The sequence below is a fragment of the Gadus morhua genome, chromosome 16 (assembly GCF_902167405.1).
Source record: "Gadus morhua chromosome 16, gadMor3.0, whole genome shotgun sequence".
In the NCBI taxonomy this organism is placed as follows: domain Eukaryota; kingdom Metazoa; phylum Chordata; class Actinopteri; order Gadiformes; family Gadidae; genus Gadus; species Gadus morhua.
In genome coordinates, this window is record NC_044063.1 from 8,024,848 (window position 1) to 8,040,080 (window position 15,233).

The 15,233-nt window shown below is 47.2% G+C and overlaps 2 protein-coding genes across 4 annotated transcripts in view; one reads left to right on the top strand and one right to left on the bottom strand.

Annotated features, from left to right (window-relative positions):
• The window catches only part of masp1 (MBL associated serine protease 1), a 12,246-nt gene extending 3,168 nt beyond the window's left edge, over positions 1 to 9,078 (top strand). For 2 of the 3 annotated variants that reach the window (XM_030337201.1, XM_030337202.1), the window contains exons 6-13: positions 508 to 655; positions 954 to 1,072; positions 1,772 to 1,850; positions 4,349 to 4,486; positions 4,646 to 4,720; positions 6,159 to 6,406; positions 7,111 to 7,299; positions 8,114 to 9,078. In XM_030337201.1, coding sequence (XP_030193061.1) covers positions 508 to 655; positions 954 to 1,072; positions 1,772 to 1,850; positions 4,349 to 4,486; positions 4,646 to 4,720; positions 6,159 to 6,406; positions 7,111 to 7,299; positions 8,114 to 8,557 — 1,440 coding nt within the window. In that variant the 3' untranslated portion in view covers positions 8,558 to 9,078. Of the gene's footprint in view, positions 1 to 507; positions 656 to 953; positions 1,073 to 1,771; positions 1,851 to 3,445; positions 3,634 to 4,348; positions 4,487 to 4,645; positions 4,721 to 6,158; positions 6,407 to 7,110; positions 7,300 to 8,113 lie in introns of those variants that run through there. The other variant, XM_030337203.1, reaches the window with a different exon arrangement.
• A 100-nt stretch (positions 9,079 to 9,178) lies between these two features.
• LOC115528842 (coagulation factor IX) lies at positions 9,179 to 15,071 on the bottom strand. The gene is made up of 11 exons (XM_030337209.1): positions 14,984 to 15,071; positions 14,655 to 14,719; positions 13,705 to 13,865; positions 13,382 to 13,406; positions 12,664 to 12,777; positions 12,190 to 12,330; positions 11,414 to 11,907; positions 10,901 to 11,015; positions 10,558 to 10,754; positions 10,282 to 10,407; positions 9,179 to 9,559 (listed from the first exon to the last, which is right to left on the bottom strand). Exons 2-11 carry the CDS (start codon positions 14,716 to 14,718, stop codon positions 9,296 to 9,298), a joined length of 1,701 nt encoding a protein of 566 aa, XP_030193069.1. The 5' UTR covers position 14,719; positions 14,984 to 15,071; the 3' UTR covers positions 9,179 to 9,295.
• Between the last annotated feature and the right edge of the window lie 162 nt (positions 15,072 to 15,233).

A 15,233-nucleotide genomic window follows, 5' to 3' on the forward strand; every position in this document is an offset into this window, starting at 1 on the left:
ACAATACACTATACATGCACGTTGTATACACACACACACACACACACACACACACACACACTGTACTTTAAACATTCTACACTAAACAATCCGAACCCCCTCCGACCCCACCCACACATATACTACACACGCACAAACAATACATTATACGCACACTATATATACCCACAAAACACACACAAATACTATATAGCGGTAACGCACATCCATTGTCTTCTACAGTCAGCAGGGATCGGAATGTTTGAAATCTGGGATTTCATATAATCCCAATCCAGCTCTGAGCAGAGTTATAACCACACACACACACACACACACACACACACACACACGCACACACACGTTGAATAAATCTTGTGGTATAAATTCCTCAGTATTTAGCTAAGGAATGCTACAACCAGCACGCACGCAACAATACCTACACTACTATAATAATACTACTACCACTACTGCTACTACTATACTACCACTACTAGTGTCCTACTACTACAACTGGTCCGATGTGTGTAGGTGATTGCAGGAGGCAAAGAGTTGGGTCGGTATTGCGGAGGACGTTCCCCTGGTCGGGTTGTGACTAAGAGCCACCTGGTGTTGGTCAACTTCCACACAGACGACTCAGGAGACAACCTGGGATGGAGTCTCACCTACACCACTACAGGTAAACACACCGACATAACTACTGGTTAATACACACTTAAACAACTACAGGTACACACAGCTGCACAACCGCAGCAACACAAACAATTCACAACTTCAGGTACACACACCTACACAATTACAGGTACACACACCTACACAGCTTCAGGGACACACACCTACACAGTTACAGGTACACACACCTACGCAAGTACAGGTACACACACCTTGACAACTACAGGGACACACACCTGCACAAGTACAGGTGCACACGCCTGAAGTACACCATGCTTATGTTTTGTCTGCTTACGTATTAACAGGAAGTCAGTGTCCGGTTCTGTTGAGTCCTGCCAATGGCCTGCTGAATCCCATCCAATCAGAATACAGCTTTAGAGATCACGTCCTGGTTACCTGTCTGCCTGGATACAAGCTGCGGAAGGTATAAACTCAAGCCGTATCTACCTTTAGCTCCAACTGTATCTCCCTGTAGCTCCACCCATATCTCGCTGTAGCTCTACATGTATCTCCCTGTAGCTCTACCTGTGTCTATCTCTAGCTCCACCTGTATGTACCTGTAGCTCTACCTGTAGCTCCACCTGTATCTACCTGTAGCTCCACCTGTATCTACCTGTAGCACCACCTGTAGCTCCACCTGTATATAGCTGTAACTCCACCTGTACCTACCTGTAACTCCACCTTTATCTACCTTTAGCTCCACCTGTAGCTTCACTTGTATCTACCTGTAGCTCCACCTGTATCTACCTATAGCTCCACCTGTAGCTTCACCTGTATCTACCTGTAGCTCCACTGTATCTACCTGTATCTACCTGTAGCTCCACCCTTCATCTGGACATATAGGCAGGTGGGGCAGTGAACTACTTGCAAAAGCATGCTCCCAAAAAAAGTAAAGAAAGTAAATAATTGCCCAAGTCTATTTTTAATAATGTGATCGTCACATTAAATATCAATAGTTTCTGTATGCCTTCCGACTATTTTTGGTCTTTTGACATCAAATTTTGGATGACGGTGGCGACCCCAGTTGAGTGAGGCGCTGGAGGGCTGCTATCGCCATCTCGTAGTCACAGCACAATAGTTGAACAATGCGATATACATACATACAATCCTGTTGTGTCTCCAGGGTGAAGAGTATCTGGACCACTACCAGTTGGACTGCCAGAAAGACGGGTCATGGAGCAGTGATGTTCCACAGTGTCAAAGTAAGAACGGCTCAGAGTCACAGGAAGAACGGCTCAGAGTCACAGATAGAACCACTCAGTCACAGGAAGAACAGCTCAGAGTCACAGGAAGAACTGCTCAGAGTCACAGTAAGAACAGCTCAGAGTCACAGTAAGAACAGCTCAGAGTCACAGTAAGAACAGCTCAGAGTCACAGTAAGAACAGCTCAGAGTCACAGTAAGAACAGCTCAGAGTCACAGTAAGAACAGCTCAGAGTCACAGTAAGAACAGCTCAGAGTCACAGGAAGAACAGCTCAGAGTCACAGTAAGAACAGCTCAGAGTCACAGTAAGAACAGCTAAGAGTCACAGTAAGAACAGCTCAGAGTCACAGTAAGAACAGCTCAGAGTCACAGTAAGGACAGCTCAGAGTCACAGTAAGAACAGCTCAGAGTCACAGTAAGAACAGCTCAGAGTCACAGTAAGAACAGCTCAGAGTCACAGCGAGAACAGCTCAGAGTCACAGCAAGAACAGCTCAGAGTCACAGTAAGAACAGCTCAGAGTCACAGTAAGAACAGCTCAGAGTCACAGTAAGGACAGCTCAGAGTCACAGTAAGAACAGCTCAGAGTCACAGTAAGAACAGCTCAGAGTCACAGTAAGAACAGCTCAGAGTCACAGTAAGAACAGCTCAGAGTCACAGTAAGAACAGCTCAGAGTCACAGTAAGAACAGCTCAGAGTCACAGTAAGAACAGCTCAGAGTCACAGTGAGAACAGCTCAGAGTCACAGCGAGAACAGCTCAGAGTCACAGCAAGAACAGCTCAGAGTCACAGCGAGAACAGCTCAGAGTCACAGTAAGAACAGCTCAGAGTCACAGTAAGAACAGCTCAGAGTCACAGTAAGAACAGCTCAGAGTCGCAGTAAGAACAGCTCAGAGTCACAGTAAGAACAGCTCATCTCACCTGTATCCCTACACCAGGCCCCACCTGCTGTCCTGCACAGGGAGCAGCTGTCCACTCAATAATACGTGCACCATCTCTGAGAGATCTCATAAATATTCAATATGATATAACTTAACAATAGACCCTAATTATAGACCTTAATGATGCAATTTAACCTATCCAAAATCCCTTGCTATTGACACTGAGAACAATCAATCAATCATTATGGCCGTAGCTTCAACAAGGCACTACTGCAATTCCTTAAAATGAAACACAACCACGATAATGATATATAGCAAGATATATATATTTCGTTATACCGTTATACCGCCATGGCGACATCAGAGAGGTTTGGTTGCCTAGAACACCAGCATGCTAAATACTCCCTTCCATACTTTACTACATCTTTCATTTATATCTCTCTCTACCTCTCCCTCACTCTCTCTCTCTACCTCTTTCTATTTCTCTCTCTCTCTCTCTCTCTCTCTCTCTCTCTCTCTCTCTCTCTCTCTACCTCTCTATCTCTCTCTCTCTCTCTCTCTCTCTCTCTCTCTCTCTCTCTCTCTCTCTCTCTCTCTCTCTCTCTCTCTCTCTCTCTCTCGTGCTCTCTCTCTCTCTCTCTCTCTTTATCTCTACCTCGCTTTCTCTCCCTTTCTCTCACTCTCTCTCTCTGTCTCTCTCCCTTCTCTCCTCCAGAAACAGGAGCAGGGAGGAGCCAGTGATATCAGCCCAACCTTCTGACCAATCAGATCTTAGATTAGAGTGATTGGCACAGAGCTCTGGTATAATAGGTCCATGAAATCACTGATGACGAACCAATCACACGTGGTTTTGCTGAAATTCTTAGTGACCAAACTTTTCAATAAATTAAACATTCAATGAGCTGTATTTGTGCATTTGTACGTTGTGACTAATGGGACTAATGACTGACATTTTATTATTATTCTATTCAACCTTTATTTTACCAGGCAAGTCCAATTGAGATTAAAATATCTTCTTTTCGATGGAGCCTCGGCCCAGATAGCAGTTTCATACAAACAAAAAATAAAAAGTACATAAAACAAACAAATAGTAGAAGGGCACAGAATCATGTCCATCACGGACTGCTGGAGACAGGTCTAGCGAAGCAAGTACAAAGTGCCTCCGAACCTTTTACAACATTTGTGAATGACCTAACAGCGATCAGGTCCTCCAGCTGCAGATCTGTCTAGTACATGTTCCAGGATGCAGGGTCATTTTAAGCATTTTAGGATGTGATTGATATAAAGACTTGTAGGACGTGATCCATATAAAAACTTGTAGAATGTAGTTAGTATGAAGATGTGTAGGATGTGATCACCATAAAGCCATGTGGGATGTGATCCCCATAAAGACTTGTATGTGATCCCCATAAAGACTTGTATGTGATCAACATAATGACTTGTAGGATGTGATCAATATAAATAATTGTAGGATGTGATCAATGTAAAGAACTTTAGGATGTGATCAATATAAATACTTTTAGGATGTCATCAATATAAACCACTTAAAGACGGGATCAATATAAAGACTTGGAGGGTGTGATCAATCAGACTTCTCCCTCGCTCTCCTCCGCTGCAGTGGTGGATTGTGGGAATCCGGAGGTGCCGCCCTTGGCTCGCGTGGTGTTTGGTAGTCATGACAACAGCACGCGGTTTGGCGCTACCATGCAGCTCAGCTGTGAAGGAGACGCCTTCCAGCTCCAGCCCAACATCACCAGTAGGCCTCAAAACTATTCTATAACTATAATAAACTACACTATATCTGCCTCATCCTCTTCCTCATGCTCAAGTCAATATACTTTACAACTAAATTACACTATGCTAGACACACATTATTTTTTAACCATTACTATAATATAACAATGTTACTGTTCAGGTTCCTACAACTGTTCTGAAGGAGGAATTTGGACAAACTCAGAACTTGGTACCGACCTGCCGACCTGTATCCCAGGTAACCAGCTCAGATACACTAACTATACAATATACATCACTAACACACAACTTACTACACTTTCCATGGGTATATTTAGAAGCTATTCTGTATGTGTGGGTGTGGGTGTGTGTATGTGTGTGTGTGTGTGTGTGTGTGTGTGTGTGTGTGTGTGTGTGTGTGTGTGTGTGTGTGTCGAGTGTCAACACTTGAGTGTCGAGTGTCAACGCTTGAGTGTCGAGTGTCGAGTGTCAACGCTTGAGTGTCGAGTGTCAACGCTTGAGTGTCGAGTGTCGAGTGTCAACGCTTGAGTGTCGACAGTCGAGTGTCGACACTTGAGTGTCGAGTGTCGACACTTGAGTGTCGAGTGTCAACACTTGAGTGTCGAGTGTCGAGTGTCAACACTTGAGTGTCGAGTGTCGACAGTCGAGTGTCAACACTTGAGTGTCGAGTGTCAACACTTGAGTGTCGAGTGTCGACAGTCGAGTGTCAATACTTGAGTGTCGAGTGTCGAGTGTCAACACTTGAGTGTCGAGTGTCAACACTTGAGTGTCGAGTGTCAACACTTGAGTGTCGAGTGTCAACACTTGAGTGTCGAGTGTCAACACTTAAGTGTCGAGTGTCGAGTGTCGAGTGTCAACACTTGAGTGTTGAGTGTCAACACTTGAGTGTCGAGTGTCGAGTGTCAACAATTAGCCGCGAGTGTCGAGTGTCGAGTGTCAACACTTGAGTGTCGAGTGTCAACACTTGAGCGTCGAGTGTCAACACTTGAGTGTCGAGTGTCAACACTTGAGCGTCGAGTGTCAACACTTGAGCGTCGAGTGTCGAGTGTCAACACTTGAGTGTCGAGTGTCAACACTTGAGTGTCGAGTGTCGAGTGTCAACACTTGAGTGTCGAGTGTCAACACTTGAGTGTCGAGTGTCAACACTTGAGTGTCGAGTGTCGAGTGTCAACACTTGAGTGTCGAGTGTCGAGTGTCAACACATTTTTTTCTAAAAGAGAAATTATCATTTTGAAGTCAGATTTGTGTTCTGCAGATAAAATTAAAAATTTTGATATGTCTTTTAAGTTCGCCAGATTCTGCGTTAGGTGTGGTCTCATAAACCACCGCCACGCATGAATTGGCAAGATTGGTCTCGTAAACCACATTTGCCTGTATGTGTGTGTGTGTGTGCGTGTGTTACATGTGTACAGTGTGTATTATGTGTGTAAGGTGTTTAAATGACATATAATGTGTTTTAATATATGTCTGTGTATGTGTGTGTTTATATATATGAATGTTAATGTATTATGTATGTGTATGAGTGTGTGTGTGTGTGTGTGTGTGTGTGTGCGTGTGTGTGTGGTTTACACATGAATGTGTGTGAATTAGATGTTTAAAGTATGTATTGTGTGTGTGTGTGTGTGTGTGTGTGTGTGTGTGTGTGTGTGTGTGTGTGTGTGTATGTGTGTCTCCAGTCTGCGGCCTGCCGTCCCGCCCCCTGGCCCAGCAGCAGCGCCGGGTGGTGGGGGGCCGGGCCGCGCCCCCGGGCCTGGTCCCCTGGCAGGTGCTGCTGGCCGTGGAGGACGCGTCGCGGGTCCCCGCCGCCCGCTGGTTCGGGGCCGGGGCCCTGCTGTCGGAGCGCTGGGTCCTCACCGCCGCACACGTCCTGCACTCCCAGAGGAGGGACGCCAGCGTGGTGCCCCTGGAGACCGAACACATCACGGTGCCCTAGTGTCTGTCGGGCGTCCATCTGTCTGTCAGGGCGTCCATCTGTCTGTCAGGGCGTCCATCTGTCTGTCAGTCCGTCCATCTGTCAGTCCGTCCATCCGTCTGTCAGGGCGTCCATCTGTCTGTCAGTCCGTCCATCTGTCAGTCCGTCCATCTGTCAGTCCGTCCATCTGTCCGTCAGTCCGTCCGTCTGTCCGTCCGTCTGTCAGTCTGTCCATCTGTCTGTCAGTCCGTCCATCTGTCCGTCAGTCCGTCCATCTGTCAGTCCGTCCATCTGTCAGTCTGTCCATCTGTCTGTCAGTCCGTCCATCTGTCAGTCCGTCCGTCTGTCAGTCCGTCCATCGGTCTGTAAGTCCGTCCGTCTGTCTGTCCGTCCATCTGTCTGTCAGTCCGTCCATCTGTCCGTCAGTCCGTCCATCTGTCAGTCAGTCCGTCCATCTGTCTGTCCGGGCGTCCATCTGTCAGTCTAACCATCTGTCTATCTGGCCATCCATCTCTTTTTAACTTTTTGACACTTCGCCTCTCTGACCATATCTAGTGATGTTAAGACCGTAGGCTGGTGTTAGCGCTTGGTCAACACCAGGGCCACACTAGGTGGGACTTCATGGCGCAACGGCGGGGGAAGTCATTGGTAACCATAGCAGCAGCAGCCTGACCATCCCGCGGTCTTGCTGATGGTGACCTTCTCTCTGGCCCCAGGTGTTTCTGGGTCTCCATGACGTCAGGGATAAGCATCACTCTACCCGGCGTTCGGTGGACCAGGTTCTTCTCCATCCAGACTTCCAGCCCCTCAACTACAACAACGACATCGCCCTGCTGAGGCTGGACCGCCCGGTCCGCTTCACGGGGCTGATCCGGCCCGTGTGCCTCCCCAAACCACACGGCCAGGTGAGTCAGTGGCCAGGTCACTCCTACAGACCATGGATGTCTATCATAAAGACTTAGAGGTACTAGTGTAGACTAAGAGGTACTAGTTTATACTAAGTGGTACTAGTTTTAACTTGTACTAGTGTAGACTAAGAGGTACTAGTGTAGACTAAGAGGTACTAGTGTAAACTTGGACGTACTAGTGTAGACTAAGAGGTACTATTGTAAACTTGGAGGTACCAGTGTAAACTTGGAGGTACTACTAGTGTAGATTAAGAGGTACTTGTGTAAACTTGGACTTACTAGTGTAGACTAAGAGGTAGTATTGTAAACTTGGAGGTACCAGTGTAAACTTGGAGGTACTACTAGTGTAGACTAAGAGGTACTAGTGTAAACTCGGAGGTACTAGTGTAGACTAAGAGGTACTAGTGTAAACTTGGAGGTACTGGTGTAGACTAAGAGGTACTAGTGTAGACTAAGAGGTACTAATGTAAACTTGGAGGTACCAGTGTAAACTTGGAGGTACTACTAGTGTAGACTAAGAGGTACTAGTGTAAACTTGGAGGTACTAGTGTAGACTAAGAGGTACTAGTGTGTAGATGACTAGTGTAAACTTGGAGGTACTAGTGTAGACTAAGAGGTACTAGTGTAAACTTGGAGGTACTAGTGTGTAGATGACTAGTGTAAACTTGGAGGTACTAGTGTAGACTAAGAGGTACTAGTGTAAACTTGGAGGTACTAGTGTAAACTTGGAGGTACTAGTGTAGACTAAGAGGTACTAGTGTAGACTAAGAGGTACTAGTGTATACTGAGTGTCCATCTTGTGCCCTGGTAGGACGACTGGCCGACTCCCCTCCCCAACACCCTGGGACTGGTGGCAGGCTGGGGCATCTCCTCCCCCTCCAAAGCGTCCTCCGGTCTGACCTTCCACCCCAGCCTGACCTCCGACCCCAACACGACCTCTGAGACGCTGCAGTACGTGAAGCTGCCGGTGGTGGAGCAGGCGGAGTGTGAGGCGAGCTACGCCTCGCGCTCCCTCGCCTACAACATCACCCGCAACATGTTCTGCGCCGGCTTCTACGAGGGGGGCCGTGACACCTGCCTGGGGGACAGCGGGGGGGCGTTCGTCATGCAGGATGAGGGGCAGCAGAGGTGGGCCGTGTTTGGCCTGGTTTCATGGGGGGGGCCCGAGGACTGTGGGAGCCAGAGGGTGTACGGGGTCTACACCCGAGTCTCCAACTACATCAGCTGGATACTAACTCATCTGGATACTGACTGACCTGGATACTATCTCACCTGAGTTTGAAGATCTTTACACACTCCTTTATTATTACCTCATAATAAACCACTTCACAGCCACTACTGCAGTATAGTTGTGTCCTATAGCTCCATTTAATAGGTTAGCTTCATTTAAAAGCTTCGATTTTTTATACTGTAGAATATGCTAGCTTCATATAGTAGCTTAGCTTTGCATATTGTTAAATATGCTAGCTTTCTGTAATAGCTTAGGTTTTTTTTATAATTTAGCAAAGGCTAGCTTTAAATCATATGTCATAGATGAGGGAGAAAGAGGGATGAGAAAATAAGCTATTTAGTTCTCTGAAGAGTCATAATGTCCAAAAGCTAAACTATGTGGCAGCTAAATAAGCTAGCAGCTACTGTACCAGGTGCTGTTCACATTGAGGCTTTTTTTGAGGAAACTAGATGTTGTTAAGCCTACTTGGATATTAAACTGAGACAATTAATTGATTCTCTAAACATTTTTGTACTGAAAGTAAAAACAACATTTGGAGATAATAATCCCTGTCTCCTTGCTTCATTATTTAAATGTCATTAAAAAAAATGAATAGGACACGTTTAAACTTCTGAAGACACGTAAGAAGTCCTGTCAAGACTTGTATGAAGAAGTTTGTAACATACTTTTATTCAAATCATTTGTATAAGTAACTGTTGTCTCTTATGTCGAGTTGTGGGGAGAACAGTGTGCTTAGTCCTTAGACCACCTGGGCCACGGAGGTCAGGTTCTGGGCCCGGTTCCTCGGCTCAGGGTCTGGTTCCTCTCGTGCCGGTCCATGGTTTCGTTGATCCACGACAGGAAGTTGGCGAGGCGTGTGTACACGCCGTACTTCCCCTTGTCAGCACACTTCTCCCCCCAGCTGACCACGCCCAACAGGAAGGTGGTGCCGCGGTAGTGCACCACCAGGGGCCCGCCGCTGTCCCCGCTGCAGGCGTCCCGGGCGGCCTCCATGTACCCGGCGCAGAACATGTTGTCTGTGATCACCTGCAGGCCACAGAACCAAGAGTAAACCCTAAGAACCATTTAGAAGCAATCAGAACCCCTTTAGCACTGCTTTAGAACCTCCTTCTCCCTGACATTCGTCTGTTACCTACCATCCATCCATCTGTCGTGACAGATGGATGGATGGAAGAGGAGAGACAGAATGATGGAGGGATGATAGAGAGACAGTATGATGGAGAGATGGAAGAGGAGAGACAGAATGATGGTTGAGGAGAGACAGAATGATGGAGGGATGATAGAGAGACAGTATGATGGAGGGATGATAGAGGAGAGACAGAATGATGGAAAGATGGTCGAGGAGAGACAGAATGAAGGAGGGATGATAGAGAGACAGTATGATGGAGAGATGGAAGAGGAGAGACAGAATGATGGAAAGATGGTCGAGGAGAGACAGAATGATGGAGAGAGGGTAGAGGAGAGACAAGATGATGGAGGCATGAAAAGAGGAGAGACAGAATGATGGAGGGATGACAGAGAGACAGTATGATGAAGAGATGGTAGAGGAGTGACAGAATGATGGAGGAATGATAGAGGAGAGACAGAATGATGGAAGGATGATAGAGGAGAGACAGAATGATGGAGGGATGATAGAGGAGAGACAGAATGATGGAGGGATGATAGAGGAGAGACAGAATGATGGAGGGATGATAGAGGAGGGACAGAAGGATGCAGGGACGAAAGAGGAGAACCAGGAGGCATCTCACCTGTTCTGTAGAATCAATGCATTTCTGCCGATTGACCAGCGGGACCACCACCTTCCGGAGGAACCGAGAGGACGGTCCGAGGTACTGCATGGCCCCCCAGCCCGTCACATCCCCCCAGGCGTCATCCTGCAAACAACACATCTCCCACTAGAACCAGTAGAACAAGTAGCAGAGTGTGGTTGTACCGGGCAGCTCCCAGGACTACCAGTGGCAGACAGTTGTTGTAATTGCAGTACCCCGTATAACCGGAAGCTCTAGTGGGACCAGTAGCAGTACCTTGTGCAGGTAGGAGGCCAGCTGGGGGGTTGGCAGGCAGACCGGGAGGGCAGTGGGCCCCAGCACCACCTGCTCGGCCAGGAAGATGAGAGCCACATCGCTGTCGAAGGTGTAGGAGTGGAAGTGAGGGTGGAGGAACACCTTCTCCACCTTAATCACTTGCTCCCCTAGGTCCAGCCGCTTCTTATCATAATCCCCTGCAGACAGACAGGCGGCCGAAGAAAGGTAGACAGACACGTGGTCAGACAGATAGACAGACCAACAGAGCAAGTGGTCGAACAGACAGGGCAGACAGACACACAGGTATACGGGCAGGCTGTCAGACAGACAGAGAGGTATTCACCTACTGTGACGTGGTCAGGGCTGTGTTCGAAGCAGTGAGCTGCAGACACGACCCAGCGATCTGAGACCAAAGTACCGCCACAGAACCCATACCCATCCTTCCTGTGGAGCAGAACCTACACACACGGACCAACACGAACACACAAACAAACACACAAGCACGCACACACATTTTTGTATATTCTTGTATATGCTAGATCGGAGGGTATAGCTCGTATGACACCAGATGACAGTGAAAACCCGAAAGTCTCCTCAAAAGTTGAACAATATTTCTTACTGCTCATAAAGTGCCCAGTATTTCGACGTCATGGATGCCAATATTTGGCTGCAATAAAATGTTTTGCCATGATGTAGAATTTATTTAAATGCAGTAATAGTACCGTCGCCACCAAAAAATGAAAAACGTTGAGGTGACACCAAAATTCTTACACTGCAGTCTGGTGAGAAGTAGCTGTCAGAAGGAGGGTTCTTTGAGCGGAAGGAAGCATGTCAAAGGGTGAGCCCTCTCATGTACCTGCCAAGGACTCTCCCCCTGCCCCTCCAGGTTCCCCCCGACGATCCTCGGGTCCAGGGTGTCCCCCTGCCCCTCTGCCTCCGGGGCGGCCCAGTTCTCCTCCTCCAACACCCTGAAGGTCCCGACCGGCCTCGATTCCAAGACGTCTGTGGTGCCATCCGTCTCCACGGTGACATCGGTCTCCTTGGGAATCTCCTTTTCCGCGGTAATGTTTGTCTTGGTGGTTGCGGCCATCTCCTTGGTGATGTTGGTTTCCAGGGTAACATTGGTTTTCACAGTAACGCCCGTCTCTGTGGTAACGTTGGTATCCGCGGTAACGTTGAGCTCCGTGGTGACGTTGGTCTCCGTGGTAACGTTGGTCTCCGTGGTGACGTTGGTCTCCGTGGTGACGTTGGTCTCCGTGGTGATGTTGCCTGAGGCGTTGGGCAGCTCAGGGTTGAGTGATCTGCTGTAGTGGTAGGGCTGGTTCCGCTTCACTCCACACGGGAAGGGGACTGAAACCACAACGAGAACAAGTTAACTATTCCACGAGTTAACCTAGACCTAGACAAGTTAGTTTAGGTTAGACTGCTTAGTCCAGGTAAATCCAGGTTAGTGCAGGTTGGACCAGTTTGTCCAGGTTAGTACAGGTTAGTCCAGGTCAAACCAGGTTGGCCTGGGTTAGACCAGGTCAGACCAGGTTAGTCCAGGTTAGACCAGTTAAGACCAGGTTGGTCCAGGTTAGTCCAGGTTAGACCAGGTAAGACCAGTTAGGACCAGGTTGGTCCAGGTCAGACCTGTCTTTGAGCAGTGTTGTCCGTCCGGGTCTAGCTGGTACCCGGCAGCACAGCCACACTGGACCCCCGGCGTGCCGTCCCGGATCCGCTCGCTGCAGTACTGGAGACATCCACCGTTTCTATAGCGACACTCCTGCACCTCTACAGACAGACGGACAGACGGGCGGTTAAGAACAGACTAACACAGGATATAAGGCTGTTATAATATTATGGTCTAGTGTATACCTATCTATCCGTCTAGATGGTGACTACCTGTATGTGTGTACCTGTCGGTCTGTCTGAATACCTCTGTCTGTCTGTCTGATCACCTGTCTGTTAACTCTCTTTTTGTCTGTCAGTCCGTCTGTCTGTCTGTCTGTCTGTCCGTCTGTCTGTCTGTCCGTCTGTCTGTCTGTCTGTCTGGCCGTCTTTCTGTCTGATTACCTGTATGTTAACCCTATTTGTGTCTGTCTGTCCATCTGTCTATCCACCTACCTGTCTGACAGGACTCTCCTTGGAACTGCGGTGGACAGAGGCAGAGGAAGTGTCCTCTGTCCACCACGCAGATCCCTCCGTTCAGACAGCGGTTGGTCACACACGAGTTCAGATCTACAACACATAGAAGATACACACATAGGTCTAGAACATATAGAATCACCTTCAGATCTACAACACATAGAAGATACACACATAGGTCTAGAACATATAGAATCACCTTCAGATCTACAACACATAGAAGATACACACATAGGTCTAGAACATATAGAATCACCTTCAGATCTACAACACATAGAAGATACACACATAGGTCTAGAACATATAGAATCACCTTCAGATCTACAACACATAGAAGATACACACATAGGTCTAGAACATATAGAATCACCTTCAGATCTACAACACATAGAAGATACACACATAGGTCTAGACATATAGAACCACATGGGTTCAGATCTACAACACATAGAAGATACACACATAGGTCTAGACATATAAAACCACAAGGGTTCAGATCTACAACACATAGAATATACACACATAGGTCTAGACATATAGAACCACACGGGTTCAGATCTACAACACATAGAATATACACACATAGGTCTTCTAGAACATATAAAACCATGTACAGGTACAGAACAAAATACAATTGGTAAGAGATCTAGATACAGGAACAAATAGATCTAGAAATAGAATGTATTTCTGTACTCACTAGTGTATCGATACCAGAACTCCATCTGGGAAACAGGAAGCTCAGTTAGACAACAGACATAAAGATAAGTCATCATGCTGGGTCTACGGTAGTGTCAGTACTGGGTCTACGGTATAGCGTCAGTACTGGATGTAGGGTAGTATCACTTCTTGGTCTAGGGTAGTATTAGTACTGGTTCAAGGGTAGTATCAGTACTGGGCCCAGGGTAGTATTAATAATGCGGATAGGGTACGGTATCAATACTGGGTCTAGGGTACAGTGAAAGTACTAGACCTACTGGGTCTATGGTACAATGTTAGGGGTTGAGGTTCTGGATGTTCTACCGTCTTCTCGCGGCTCTGGAATATCTCGGTGGCCTCCTCCTTGGAGCAGGTCTCCTCATAGCACTCCCTCTCTAGGCTCCCAGGCCGGAGCTCCTCCAGCAGGAAGCTGTTTGCACGCCTGGAGCGCAGAACCTTCTCTGCAGAACTCCGGTCCAGGAAGACTGGAGAGGACCGTTGGAGATACACAGAGTCAAGAACCGTTAGAGATGCACTGAGACCAGAACCGTTAGAGATACACAGAAGCAAGAACTCTTAGAGATACACAGAAGCAAGAACCGTTAGAGATACACTGAGGCAAGAACCGTTTGAGATACACAGAGGCAAGAACCGTTAGAGATACACAGAGACAAGAACCATTTGAGATACACAGAGATACAGACTAGAGATAGAGCCTAGAGATATAAATAAAGGCTAGATTGACTAGAGATATAGTTACAGCCATAATAGAGACACAAACACTAGAAATAGACTAGAGCTAGAGGGACAGGCTAGATAGACGAGAGATACAGTCATACTATAGATACAAACACTCGAGATAATCTACAGCTAGAGATACAGGTTTGATAGACTTGAGATGCAGTCATACTATAGATACAGACACTAGAGATAAAGATACAAGCTAAATGGACTAGAGATAGAGATACAGGCTGGATGGACTAGAGATACAAGTACTAGAGATATAGGCTTGAGATAGACAAGCGATAGAGGCTAGATACACTAGAGATACTGACACTAGACATAGAGATATACAGGGAAGATAGACCCGAGATACAGACTAGATATAGACTAGAGAAAGAGATATAGGCTGGATATAGATAGACACTAGACATTTAGGCCAGAGTTAGAGCCTAAAGATAAACACAGGCTAGATAGACTAGAGATACAAGCTAGATAGACCAGATAGAGATGCAGGCTAGATAGATGGTCAGAGTTACGAGTGAGAGTTTCACCTTGGGCTTCCACTGCGACCGTCGTCAGGGTGAACATCAGAAGCCAGACCCCCCTCCACAACATCTTGGTGGATGGAGACATAGCCTATCACCAAGGCAACCACTCACAGAACACAGCCCTAAACCACGGCAACAGCACAGCCTCTAGCTCCAGAATGATTTAGAATAGAGTAGTCCCGCGTCATTGAGTAAAACTGTACTCGGCACCTGATTCTTCTGCTCTGAGCTTTACAGGAATGTCACACTAAACTACCAAACTATGTGATACTACAGTAAAAGTACCACATGGGATTTTGAGGAAATGGTTAAATATCAGTTTCAGATCTTACCTGTTTCTACTTGCTGTTGACCAGCGAGAGTCTGGGGCATAAAGTATCTGATGTATTGGTTTAACCAGAAACAATATTGACACACAGAGGGTGGCATCGAGGCCAGGAACACCCCCCCCCTCCCCGACACACACACACACACACACACACACACACACACACACACACACACACACACACACACACACACACACACACACACACACACACACCAACTGCTGTTACACCAGAATCCGTTCAGAAAAGCAGA

Coding starts and splice junctions, on each gene's coding strand:
- LOC115528842 (XM_030337209.1), bottom strand. CDS start 14,718: ATGTTGTGGAGGGGGGTCTGGCTTCTGATGTTCACCCTGACGACGGTC. Junction 12,778..13,381: donor GTTCTGGTATCGATACACTA/GTGAGTACAGAA, acceptor TATGTGTTGTAG/ATCTGAACTCGTGTGTGACC. Junction 10,408..10,557: donor TGGCCTCCTACCTGCACAAG/GTACTGCTACTG, acceptor TGTTGTTTGCAG/GATGACGCCTGGGGGGATGT.